Source organism: Tympanuchus pallidicinctus, unplaced genomic scaffold, assembly GCF_026119805.1.
Source record: "Tympanuchus pallidicinctus isolate F22 unplaced genomic scaffold, pur_lepc_1.0 scaffold17, whole genome shotgun sequence".
NCBI lineage: Eukaryota > Metazoa > Chordata > Aves > Galliformes > Phasianidae > Tympanuchus > Tympanuchus pallidicinctus.
In genome coordinates, this window is record NW_026294690.1 from 10411968 (window position 1) to 10425089 (window position 13122).

General features: G+C 40.7%; 2 protein-coding genes across 3 annotated transcripts in view; one reads left to right on the plus strand and one right to left on the minus strand.

Annotated features, from left to right (window-relative positions):
• Positions 1-13122, plus strand: part of TMEM43 (transmembrane protein 43) — a 372149-nt gene that overhangs the window by 267450 nt on the left and 91577 nt on the right. The gene's annotated exons all lie outside the window — the stretch shown is intronic.
• The window catches only part of UROC1 (urocanate hydratase 1), a 34189-nt gene that overhangs the window by 2639 nt on the left and 18428 nt on the right, over positions 1-13122 (minus strand). For both annotated transcript variants that reach the window (XM_052678906.1, XM_052678907.1), the window contains exons 15-19: positions 12349-12470; positions 8371-8441; positions 7357-7455; positions 5666-5765; positions 3330-3411 (exon numbers count right to left, since the gene is read on the minus strand). In XM_052678906.1, coding sequence (XP_052534866.1) covers positions 3330-3411; positions 5666-5765; positions 7357-7455; positions 8371-8441; positions 12349-12470 — 474 coding nt within the window. The remainder of the gene's footprint in view (positions 1-3329; positions 3412-5665; positions 5766-7356; positions 7456-8370; positions 8442-12348; positions 12471-13122) is intronic.

The window sequence follows — 13122 nt, forward strand, 5'->3', positions numbered from 1 at the left end:
ACTGCAATTCCTTCCACTTTATTAGATATACTACTATTACAAACATTTTCTGTTCAAAAGCACAGTTTCCTTGTAACTGACAATTCTCATAGCAGAACGTCAGCAGATGAATGTTTCCTTCTTCAGCAAGAAAATTTCAGTCATGTTTTCAGCTGAGGTTTTTGAATACTGTAAACTCTGACACAAAATGATTCTTTTTGATCAACACTCAACAGTAACACAAACAGCTCTTACTGTGAGAAATCTTTACATCTGCTCTTCGTCTCATTTGGGGATGAAAACAAGCATCCAAACATTTGCACTTCCTGCCATTTCTGCTTTTAGAATCAGTATGGCATCACAGTGCAATCGGGATCACAGTACGCTCACACCTCAGGGCAGCCCACTGACAGCATCTGACAGCAAGAGGCCTCCAGAGTGATGCTTTATAAAGATTTGCCACATTGGCAGCTGATGTTCTTTCAGTGGCAGAGATCCCTTCTGTGCACAGCATCCCAAAGAGCATCCTTTGAAGCTCAAGCATGAGCAGCGAGTGTCTGATCTCAGTTGCACTCCATAAATTTACAGTCTCTCCATCAATTTCCATGGAGTTACTCCAATGTAAATCAGAATCACTCATCAGAATCTGTCCTACTGTCTAAAAGTCACTCAAATTGAATGCCACCATTTGTTAGAATGGATTCTCTAGCAAAACCTCTCACTTTTAAAGGAGAGTTCTCTGCCTTCATTAGCATTGGGTCATATTTTCAGGTAATTAGAGAAACATGTGGCATTTTGACCTAAGCTGCCTCCTATAATTTCCAGATGTCTCCTTCCAAGGTGATCAAAGAAAACAAGGCCTCCCTCACAAACAAGATGTCACACCATCAACAGAGCAATTCAATTCTTAAATTACTTCTGCTTTCTTGTACTACAGGTTACTCAGACCCTGTGCTATTCATACTGCAAAAAAAAACAGGCAGCAAGAAATGAATAACATTCACTTGCAATAATCACAGTCAAGACTATGCTAATCTTAAGTCTCTCAAACAGCACATGATGCAGATTCCAGCTAAATGAATATTAATCCTGGCTTTCCTCCCCCCTCTTTGCCCCACAAGGCTACAGCACAGAATTTCTGGTCTCATACAGAAGAAATAGCAGATCTGTCAGCAGCTCCAGCCAAGCCCAGCTTCTGCAGGGAGGACTGGGAGCTGGACACAGTGCAATAGCTGTTTCTGATCTCCCAAAAAAGAAGTAGTCCAATGACAACTTGATTTCCTTCTAATTACACACATTTGAATGTGCATATATCCACATACAGGTATAAGCTTTCACGTGCACTTTCACACCTCCACATCAACTGACAAAGATTTTACCAGGCACACAGAAATTTCTTCATGGCAAAGTCGGTTGTATCTTTACCTCCCTAGAGGAAGCAAATCAGTCCTAAAATCTAAAAGCATCCATCTTTGCAGCAATGAAAGTAATTTGTGATTGTTGGGGGATGGTTTTGCTTCTTTTCCCACCTTCAAATTGCTCCTCTTTTTCTCCTTAGAAGGCCAAGGGGTGCAGGTCTAACTGACCGGGGTGGTATTGAGTTTAGTTAACCCAAACAGAACCACCTGTCCTGCATGGCTTTTGGGGCTCCACAGACCGTGGCATGTAATGACACAGCATTGTTAGCACATCTGAGTCTCAGCATGGTGGTTTTCTAAGGCTCATACAAAGACAAGCCTTATTTTCAGGCTCCACTTTCTTCACTGAAGCACAGTAATTTAATCACACAGGCTATGACCACTCCAGAGAGCAAGGTGAGCAGATACTGTTCCGCAGTGAGAACCCTAAGCAGCCACAGGAACTGGGTAAGAGGATAATCAAGCCCTGCTTTTCTGTGGATATTTTGATTTCAGGGAACAGCCACTCGCTGATTTTCCAGTTCAGTACACAGATGACAGCACCTTTGCTCTGCCTTCAGGGATCGCTTCTTTCCAGTAACGTAGTATAAGGAGCTAGGAGCCAGGGCAGTCTCACCATGCAGCCAGTCTGCATTGCTCAGAGGGTGAGAAACGTGCAGGAGGGATTGGCTTTGCAGAGGCCAGAGACAGGGAACAAGATCATTCGTATCTTTTGGATTCTGACAGAGCATCATCAGTGCACAGAAGAACATTTGTGGCATAAGCAATTACTTCTTCAGTTCCAGTGATTGTAAACAGCCATCATGAAAATACTCAAAATATTTTGCACAACAGTCACTAAAAACTGCTTTTCTTCACTTGTATTCCAGAAGCAGATGTTTTAAAAGGTTAAATTCAGCTAAAGCCATTCAGAAAGATGTAGTTCATTGCTATCTCAAGTTTGTGACTGAGGTGATCACAGTAAGCAGACATTACAGCATGCGTTTTCCATTCGGAAGTTGTGAATAAAGTCCTGATTATTGTGGTTGTTATTACTGACATCAGTAAAGTCACATTTTTCACTGCATGTGTATAAGCCCTCAACGTTTTCTTATCCCATTGTTCAGTTTTTCTCTTGCACACCTTCCATTCAGTAGTTATTCCACTGAAAAAAATCAAAGGAGTACAGGGAAGGGAATGCATCTGAGTTGAAGGGTAACTTTTTTTAGCTCAAGCTCATCTGGACAAGGAATAATTATCATCAAATGTCTCTGAGGATAACATCTGCAACAAGTTCTTTAGTTTGCTGCTGTTGGCACGTTCCAGAACTGAATGAAACAGTGAAGTGAGAGGGATCACTAGAGTATTTTATACAGGGTTGTCTCTCTTCGGCTACATCAAAAAATGAAGACGCGGCTGTGGTCTTTCGTGCTGCCGAGCACTCGCAAAGGGAGAAGGAAGACTGAGGGTTTGCTGGTACCTGAGCTGCTTTGCATCAATAACCCCTCACTGCACTTTAGCACATGGGCATTTATATTGGGGTCCTAAGGTCACAGATTTAAATATAGCTTAAGGGGAAACCTAAACATAATCCATCCACTAACACTCTGACTGTGCATGTGTGAAGACAACTTTGGAAGTGGGATCTCTTCAAGAAAACCACAGCAGACTGTCCTTGTTTGGCAAATTAAGTTATCCAAACTGTGCTGTGGCCAATGTCCAAAACACTTTTTCTTGACATATGGAAACGAATTAAAAGAGCCTCATACAGAACTACACTTCACCTTATAACGCATCCTTTCAGCCGTTGCCTCCAAACCTACCCTTCCTGTGACCATAGCACCATACTACGCCAGTGGTACAGTACACTGCTCCCCTCCTGTCTCTTGCTCCTCCACCAGCAGTGATAACTGGTTTCATAATCCAGCTTTAGGAACACCAACAAGTTCTCACCAGCCAACTCCACCGCCGTTGTGCAAGGCAACCCAGGTTGCTCCTCTGAATGCATCTCCCACGAAATTTTGTACCGCCATGTCTAGGAAGAGAGGAGAGGTGTTACCATGGCTCAGACGTGCTGCATTTGTTTTCTGTTGGCTGCTCACTTCCTTCCACTGCCATCTCCACTGTGGCAGTGCGATGGCAGCGTTCTCTGGCCACAGAGAATTTTGCCCTGAATTGCTGAAATCACAGGGGATGTTTGTTTAAAAAAAAAAACAAAAACCTCAAATGCATCATTTCTGCTGATATATTCACTAGAGCTTCATACATTCACTACAGTTTGTAGTAAAGCATATACCTCAAAAGAGGTACATATGGAGAACAACAATGTAAAATTTACTGAAGACATTTATCCAGGTTTAATTCAGAAGCAGTTGCTTTTAATAGCAAAAATATGCCAGCACTCAAACTGGTCACACTTGCAAACCCACAGTTAGTATATATTTGATGGAAAAATGAGTTTACTTGAGCACTAATCTATGTTAAACCCTGTCAAAAGCCCATTATGGCATCTTCTCTCTGGCATTATGTCACTTTAATAACCCAATTATCATAATTGCAGTGCTGTCAGGAGGGAATGGGAGATATTCAATTCTCTTTATTCTTAACACATACGATTTTCTTCCTCAGCCAGCAGATGATAAGAATGGAGGTTGGAAAAGAAGCATGGCAAGTGGGATAACGATGTAATAACGTCGAGCTCCTTGGCTTTGATAAAGGTCACTAACTGTGTAAATGTCTGCGCTGAAATACACTTTGCAGAGCAGCAGTGGCCCACGTTTGACAAGGATCAGATGGAGGTACTTACTGTAGAACAAAATTACACAGGCAGAGACTTAAAAGTTCTATGCCAGAGAAGAGCCATTTCAATGGAAACAACTCAAATGTGGTGTTAAAACAGCAGGAAGGGAAGGAGAGAAGAGAGGGGAAGACCTGAGATGTAAAGTGTTCTTTAATTACCTCCAGAGGCTCACTTGGTTTCAAAGACGAGCAGAATCAGTGGCCATTAGGATTTGGAAAAGCCCTTGCAGAAGGCAGATAGTTCATGTAATTCAGAAAACTCATAGAAAAACAGCATAGTAAGCAATTGCGTTTAGCAGGCCTTGTTTCTGTTGCCCTCTCCTGAGGGCATTGCCTGGTGTTTATTATATGGCTGAGCCCTTCGATGGAGGCATCCGTTTGGATTGTTGTTCTCTGTGCAGCTTGGCAGGAACAAACATTATTTCAGGCCTCTGTCCATCTGGCACATTGCAACCAGCCAACATTCTCAGAAAAATATTGAAGTGAGACTAATAGGCACTGCTAAAAGCCTCATTTCATCAGGCAGCCCATTTAAGATAGCAGGGAACTTTTCTCCTGAACGTTGACCCATAATTTGTTTCTATTATGAATTTCCAGTCCTAATGGCAGTTGTTCAGTATTCCCAGCTACCTCAATCATAAAGTGTCCTTCTACACCAACTTGCATCTTCCTGCCTTGGGTCATTGAATGATTGTCAGTTCATGGCATGTGAAGACACTACTGAGTTAAAATTATTACCATAATTATGGATGGAAGATTGAGACTTAGATACAGAAACGTTTAGTGCTTTACTCATGTTTCACATCCATAATCTGGTATCCGTTGGGTTTATTTTTTCTAAAGCACCATTCCTTCATTTCATAAAAGCAGATTCTGGTTAGTTCAGGTCAAGATTGCAGAATTAAAGGCTCATATTGAACAGCAAACATACACTGCTCAATCACACTGTGAGTGAGAAACAGGGAATGGCATCGAATCCAGAACTCTTGACTTCATTCTTGTGCTTTTACTATCTAAGTACGTTCCTCTATGACCAGAAAAGCTCCTTTCAGAAACTCCCGAGCAATGAATGAACAGAACCGTGAGTCTTTAAGAAAAATGCTATTTGAGATCTGATTTTCATTTTGTGTATCCCCAGGAAGCCCTGCCATAACTCTGCTCACTTCACTTGTTGGAAAGACAGAGGCGCAAAATTAAAATCAAATACAAGGTGCAGTTCTCTAACTGCTCTCCATCTGCATTCAGGTAAATTCGGTACATCTTCACTGAATTTTCAGGACTCTTCTGAGCCCCTCCTATTTAAGTAGCTCCACATTCATTTCTGTATTACTTGACAGCTACTGTGCCAAGTTCACAAAGTCTGATTAACTAGGATTAAAGGATTTGAATAAAAACATTTTAAAACATCAAAAATATACATGTGTATCTCTCAATATATAGGTGCATTTCCTTTTTTGCCTGTACAGACAAGTCTCAGGTGCTCTGCTGACCTGCACAGAAGGCTGATCCATCATAAATGTTTGATGTTTCTCTGTAAGGACTGTCAGTCCCACTCACATCGTGGTGATCTCGGCTGAGGACTACTGGAGCCTGCAAAAGCAAAAAAGACAGCAAATGGAGTCCTGCATGAGCTGTCAGTGCTACCGTGGGTTATCTTTTGCTGAATTTGCTTCTACTTAAGTCATCAAAAAGCACAGCTTTGTCCCACCTCCTAAATGCCCTGAACCTCTCTCTCCCTCCTATCCATTTATTACAAAAGGAACGCTGACACGCTATTCATGACAGCCAGCATCATTTCACAAATGAGAACATGAGTTAGTTTTTATGAAAATTACATCCTTAAAAGGGAAAGGAGAAGAGAAGCAGTGTGGCTATTTCAATACCTGAAACCTTTCTCTGCTGAAATTGCAAACACATTTCAGTGCAGAAGAACTCATTCAGAAAACATTTTTCCAAGCAACCATAAATAAATAGTTATGGGGGGTTTTTTTGTTTTGTTTTGTTTTTGATTTTGATTTTTTTTTTTCCATTCTTTTGGAAGGCTTTAAGACTACAAATAAGGCAGCAGGAAGAATTAGTGTTCTCACACAAATCAAACAAGACCATTCTTGATCTGGAATTTAACTGGCAGCATAATCTAGATCAGTTTGCAGGGTTTCATTACCCTTCGCCTTGCATACGTTTCTATGAGAGTCATTCACTTTCTTGGCATGGTGTGGTCTGGAATTAGTTGGCTCTGTTCTATGCTGGCATTGGATTAGAAAATAACTGAAACTAGATATGAGCACCCAGCTTTCAAGAGGGTGAATGGAGATTTGAAGAAACACAAAAAAGGACAAAATCTGAAGGGCCTGGGATTTTGACCTTGTCAGTCGTAGCTCCAAGGGAGTTCTATGTCTGGTCAGGTTTACTTTTTAAGATTAGCTTGCAGTGACGTTCATTTTGAATCCTGAGAAGGTCAACAGCTCAACATTTGAAATATTTTGACAAACATTATCTGAGTAACAAAAACACAGACCTTTCCTTGATGGAATCCATTCTAAATTTGACTTGGATTTGTCCCTTTTAAAAGGGTAATTATTGTAGCTCGGATGTAAAAGAGATGAAAATGAAAGAATGGACATGCCTGGATCTGACACTGCTGCATACATACAATCAGGAAGCAGCAGGGCACTGATGAAGCCTATTTATGAGCAGAGATCGCAATCTTTCATAGAAGTTTTACCATCCAGAGAAGGAAAGAAACAGGAATTTGAATCAAATCAACAGATGTGAGGTTACTCATTTGAATGTTTCAAACTCAACACAGCAATTCAGCTATTGCAGAAATTCCTTTTTAAAATCACCGAATGTTTGTCCCAATTCATTTTTTCCCCCACTTCATGCTACAAAACCACAGCTTATGTTATACCTACAGACGGTCAAATACCAAATAAGGCAGATTCCCAATGTCAAATAAAAGGTAACATATTTTCAGTTTCTAGACTTGCCTGTTTGTTACACAACACCAAACTGATTGCTGACTGAGAGGAGAACGGAACATGCTAACAGAGTACTGCATCCATGTAAATATCAGGCGTCTCTGCTCTTATTGGTGGAAGCTCTCTCCTTTCCCACCTGCCATGCTGCTATCAGATATAAAACACAATTACCAGACCATATCAAGAGGAAAAAGGCAAACCTTAATCCTTCCTTCAGCAATCGCTCGATTAATAGCTGTGGCTATAGACACACGACCCCTCTGATCGGAATATAAGATTCTAGCTTGAGATCCAACAACCTATAAAATAAGAAAAGCCACAGTGATAAGGTTTTCTGTGCAACCAGCTTATCTTCTGGCCCCAGATAAATGCAGTCAGAGGATTGTCCCCTTCTGTAGGAGAAAATACAGATTATTTGTTCATCAACTTCCAGCTTCCAGAAAATAGAAATTAAGGCCTCTTTGAACAGAGTTTTATCTCTGCTCACACAATCTGCAAGATGTATTCCTGTAATCAGCTGCTACTGTCCAATAATCCCACTTTTTAAATCAACCCCATTGCTAGACTATCAACAAATGCCTTATCAACAGCTGAGAAGCAGATGTTTGGAACTGGTGATGGGCTGGAAAGAAAGAGAAACGCAAAGGCAAAGAATGGCAGAGAACATCTGTCCTGCACAGCTATGCTCCTCTTCAGCCTTTACTCCACAGACCAGTCTGGCTTCCAGATGAGGAGAGCACATGTAAGCCCTTCAGTGTTACCAGTTAGCTTTGCAGTGAGAGCCCAGCCTTAAAAAAATACAAAGGATGCCTCATCACCATCCTGCTTCAATATAATACAACACAGTGTACCAGTTTTGGAAAGGGTGGTGGGAGCTGCAGGTCCAATGAGGTCAGGGCAAGTGAATGCCAAAAAAGACAATCTGAATGGTGCTGAAAGGCAGTTACAGATAGAGGATGAATACTGCCCTGTTTCACTCCAGATATAAGGCTAGATCTTGTGTATTATTTGAACGTTTCCAGACTGGGGGGGAGGGGAGTGAAGGGAAAGAACCATTTCAGCTCACCCTAAAGCCCTGCTGTGGAGAGATGTTTGAGTTGTCACCTGTATACTGCTCATGTTTTCATTCATACCCATACCTACTTTTCATTCCAACACTGTGAACTGTTTGGACCAGGAGCAGTCACTTGTCCTGAGGAAGGATGTGCACTTACCAAGCTGTGCCTCCCAGCTTCCCGAATCCAACGGATGTTGTCATGGTACTGCTGCTTCACAGATGTGCTCACTTGCAAGGGAAAGCAAGAAAGAAATAGGTTTTGAAAATGAATGCAATATGCTCTAAATTAAATTAAATTCATCTGACAGCACTAGCAAGTTATATTCCTGCTCTCTGCTACAAGCACGCATATAGGATGTGCTGCATTGAGTCTTCTTTGCAGCCAGCACTGTAATTCATAAAATATATTTTAGAGGAAGGTATGAATGTTGCTCAGGAGGCAGCTGGAATAATAACTCTCATTCAGATTTTTAGCAAACTAAATTAAACTTTGAAATATGTGTTACACATATTGTTCTTTGTTGGTGACCCGGCCTGCTGCCTACTAAATGCCCAAACCCTTTCTGAGCCTTTGTTAAGTTAGAAACTTTAGCAAACTCTGTGATATTGGGTGCCACAGTTCAATGTTTTATCAGGTAGTAAATAACTCATTTGACTATCTGTCTGAAATTCTCAGAAGCAGCTGGTAATATATACTGAGGATGAGCTACACTAGTGCTGGGATGTGGATTTATAGCACTGCAATTACTCTATACTGAATTGCCTATGAGAATGTTCTTACTCCAAGATGATGTTACTTATCCTACAGACAGAACTATGTTGCCTCATATTACTATGGAGCACAAACTGCACAGAAAAAACATATGACAGATTAGCAACACTGCGTATAAACCCACCCTATACCTTGTTTAGGCATGTATATTATCTGAGGAAAGAACTGCATACAACAGCTCAACCACCCTCCAGCTTCTGCCTGTGCCAAGCTAATGTATTTCCTACCACTTCCCATCTCTCACCAGTTTTCAAGTCAAACTACAACATACAAATGACTTACCTGTGAAAGTCAAACTGGAGTAACTCAACACTGCTAATTTGAAGTTGTCCCAGGTAATTGAAAAGTGATTCTATTACACAATATGACTGCAAATACCTACAGTAAAACTAGAACTATTCTGGGCTAAACATGCCATTGGAGGGAAGCACTAAATGCAGTCATTCTTGCAGAGGCAGTCCTTCCACACAAAGTTTTAACAATCCTAAAAGGACCTGTCAGTGCTTTATGGGTTGGTTCCAAATGAGAGTTTCCAAACACAGCAATGAGGATTAACGTGCCAGCTCTTCGATTCATAGGGAGAGAAAGATGAAACATCTGCTTGTTTAGAAAACAGAAAAGTGAAAAGAGTTCCTTTCTGCCACTTTTATAAGCTCTCACAGAAAATACTTGTCACCTTTTATTCCTCGCAGTGCACTGACTTATGGAAAAGATCTGTCTGCTAATCCTATAGAATGTCCCTAGAAGGGAAGGCAGAGGAGCAAACCAGCTGCAGGGAGATACCAACATAACACGTCTGTCTCCCACAGCCTGCTCCAATAAACAATTAGAATCTCTGTCCTAAATTGTGGCGTTGTCCAACTTGGATATCATCTGTTATCCCTGGGGAAGGGAAGAATTCTCCCTTTTATTTGGTCTTCCTTCCTGCAGCTGAGAATCTTAAAGCTTCTTCTAGAAAGAGCTTAACTTTAGCTCCATCTGTCCCATTTGTTAAACTGCTGTCAACTCCCCCATCCCACATCCCAAAAGCAACCTTTTCCTAATCCAGGCAGGCTACTGTGTCAGTGCTGGTATTTCACAGGCATTTCTCTACTTATTTAGGCTCTGCAAGATAGTAAAAGATACTGCACTCAGAGGAATAGCACTCAAATAGATCTCCCTTTTGATCTTAGGAGATTTGTATAGTTAACAGCTCAGCCTTCAAACTACCATGAAGGCAGAAAATATGAATTAGACTGCATCTCTTGCACAAAGGCCAACTTAAGAGCTCACGTAGCTCAGAAGTGGAAGCAGATAAAACCACGCAGGATATTTGTTTGGTTTTTTTTTCAGTCTGTGAGGATGAAGCATAACGATTCATCTCCCCAAAAGAAGAATAGTTAACATCAGATTTGAGGCCAGGTCATAAGTTTAGATTTGGAATGCAATAGACGCCAGCTCTTTGGAGTTTTCTGTCAACCATCACAACAGATCCTTTTACAAAATTCAAAGGCAGGTTCAGATTTTAGATGCATATGTATGTGAGAATATCCAGAGCCTAGAATTTGGTCCAAGCCCAGATCCCTCAGGGAGCAAGACAGCAAACACAACAGTTATGAACACGAATCCATGAATGCCTGCTTACTTTCTGGCCAGATTCTGTTTTCTTCTTCCCACTATCCTGCCAAATGCAGCAGAAAATCCAATAATAGCATTGCCCTTAAGCCTGTTTTCACCTGTTGGGATTTTTGAAGTGCCATTTTTTTTTTCATTTTTAGTATTCTTAACAGAGTATATGTGCCAAAATACAATTCATTATTTTTTAATGAAAATTCTCTGCTCAGCTCTACATTAACATCTATATAAACATCCATGTACCATTGCACACGTAGTATCTGATTCATTTCCTAGCCTTGCAGTGCAAACCATCCAAATGTGATGTATCTGTTCAGTCTTGAGAACAGATGACTGGCAATTTTAATACAAGACAAACTGCTAGAGATTTCTGAAAACACGGCAGTACTGGATTTCTCCTTTCCTTCAACTAACCCAAGAGATCAGGTTTAAAAACATGAAAACTTCATCATCCACAAAACAGAGCAGACACATTAGGGTCAGAGCATTAGAAACACCTCATAGTCCAGTGCTATTTCTTCAAGATAATAATTAGAGAAAGCTTAAGGAAGCAGGTGGAGCTGACAACCTGGCAGTCAGACACCTTCCACCAATAATTCACCTCTTGCAAAGAAGTATTAACGCTAACATCCATCTTCGTTATAGGAAGACAATAGCAGCATTAGTTCAGATGAGGAATGTATCCAAATGTGGTACATCCTTACAATACTAACCATTCCAGAACAAATAGAAAAACAGGATAAAGCTTTAAAATCTTTTATTTATACTCCAGTGATTTCTTCTGTGAAAGAAGCAGAAAATATTTCAACATAAAAAACAGGAAGAAATAAATTAATCAGATATAAATATGCTCTCCTCCCCATAATAATTTGGATTTGCAAACCATTTATTTCTGATTCCAAGGAGTACAAACCTCCCCTGTGTGGAAACAGAAGAGCAGAGGACTGCAGTGCTGCAGGACAATGACACTTAAAAGTTTGAGTCTGATGTCAGCTACTGTGAAAGCAGACAAAGAAAGGGAAAGCAGTAGAACTTCACACTGTAATCTTGGAGACTGGGATTCAGCTTGCTAACAGCCTTGTCTCTGTTCCTATTCATAAACTGGGGATAACAGCAGTACCTCACTTTCAGTGATATGGAACAGTGCAATTCTTAGATAGCAGAGCAGTAAACACAATATTTACTCTAGATTCTACTCATTGATGGAACCAACCAGCTTTCATTTTATTAAAAAATAAAAAAAGCTTTGGACCTCAAAATTGTAATCACAAATAAATGACACTGGATGGAGCACCAGGCCCAATGAAACCTGGGTTTCCTGCAACTGATCTGCTTTCTAACTTCTCTAACAAATCTCCAGATTCATATCCCTCGTTCCTCTTTGAGATAGCAGCAAAGCAATTTGACTCCTTTATGAAACACATGGAGACCTGATGAAAGACACTGTTTGCCTTAAAGTTACAAGGTGACAAAGTACAGGAAAATAGCAAAAGAATAGAAACGCTCTCAGCCAAAATTACAATGATAGTTTTGGGATCAATAGCCTCTCCAGATGGTGTTTCTCTATTTTACCTACTGGTTATAATCCTTACAGGAATTTTGGGAACAATGACATCCATCTCTTGCCCACGTGGAACAGGCAAGAGAGTGCTCGTTATGGTTTCAGCCAAAAGCCATCATGCTGCAAAATTCTGATCAGTTTTCTCTCCAAACCACTCCCAGTGATGAGGGCACGTGATGTTGCCTTACCTCCCTGTCGAATTGAGTCCTCCAGCACAGACATGGCAATTGAGTCAGTGGTAGCAAGGTCCTGTGGGTCACCTGAGGTACAAACCCAGCGGAATGGCCCAAATCCCAGGGAAAAAATGTCCCTGAGAAGAGAACATTCTTCATTAAGAGATGGTTGGAATTCTTTCTTTATTTATCCTGGCTGCTAGCAGTGCTTTTCTTTCATTAGCTAGAGACAGAAGAATTTCAAACATTTTCAATGAACAGAAACATCAAGAGCCATTAACTAATTAAACAGCAATGTTTCATATAGTTATTGACTGGAGTATATGAAATACAGTCAGACCCCCATTTGGACAGTTCAATCAAACAAGTGCATCATCAATGAATTGCAATTGTTCTTCAGTTTCATAAAGTGTACTCTTACTGTTGCCTGGTCTTTTCCTCCTTAAGCCATGCTAACCCTGAGCGCATCTACACTATCAACAATTCTAGTTCTGAACAAGAACCCAAGTCCAGACATTTGCTGGAAGGAAGAGCTTTGATTTGGCAATGTTTTAGCTTATTGTTCAGACATCTGGCATCTGTTTACGTATGACTTTTTAATCCTAAAAAGGATAAAGCTTTACACCAAATTATCAAGATTTGTCACATCATGTCTTTCACTACAGAGCATCAGCAGAACACCTCTGCTACTAGAGCTTCATAGTAACCACACATAACACGTCTCCCTGGGTCTAGTTCTTCTTTTTCCATGTTCAAAGGAAAACGTGAGGAGTAGCTCTACTGAAACCA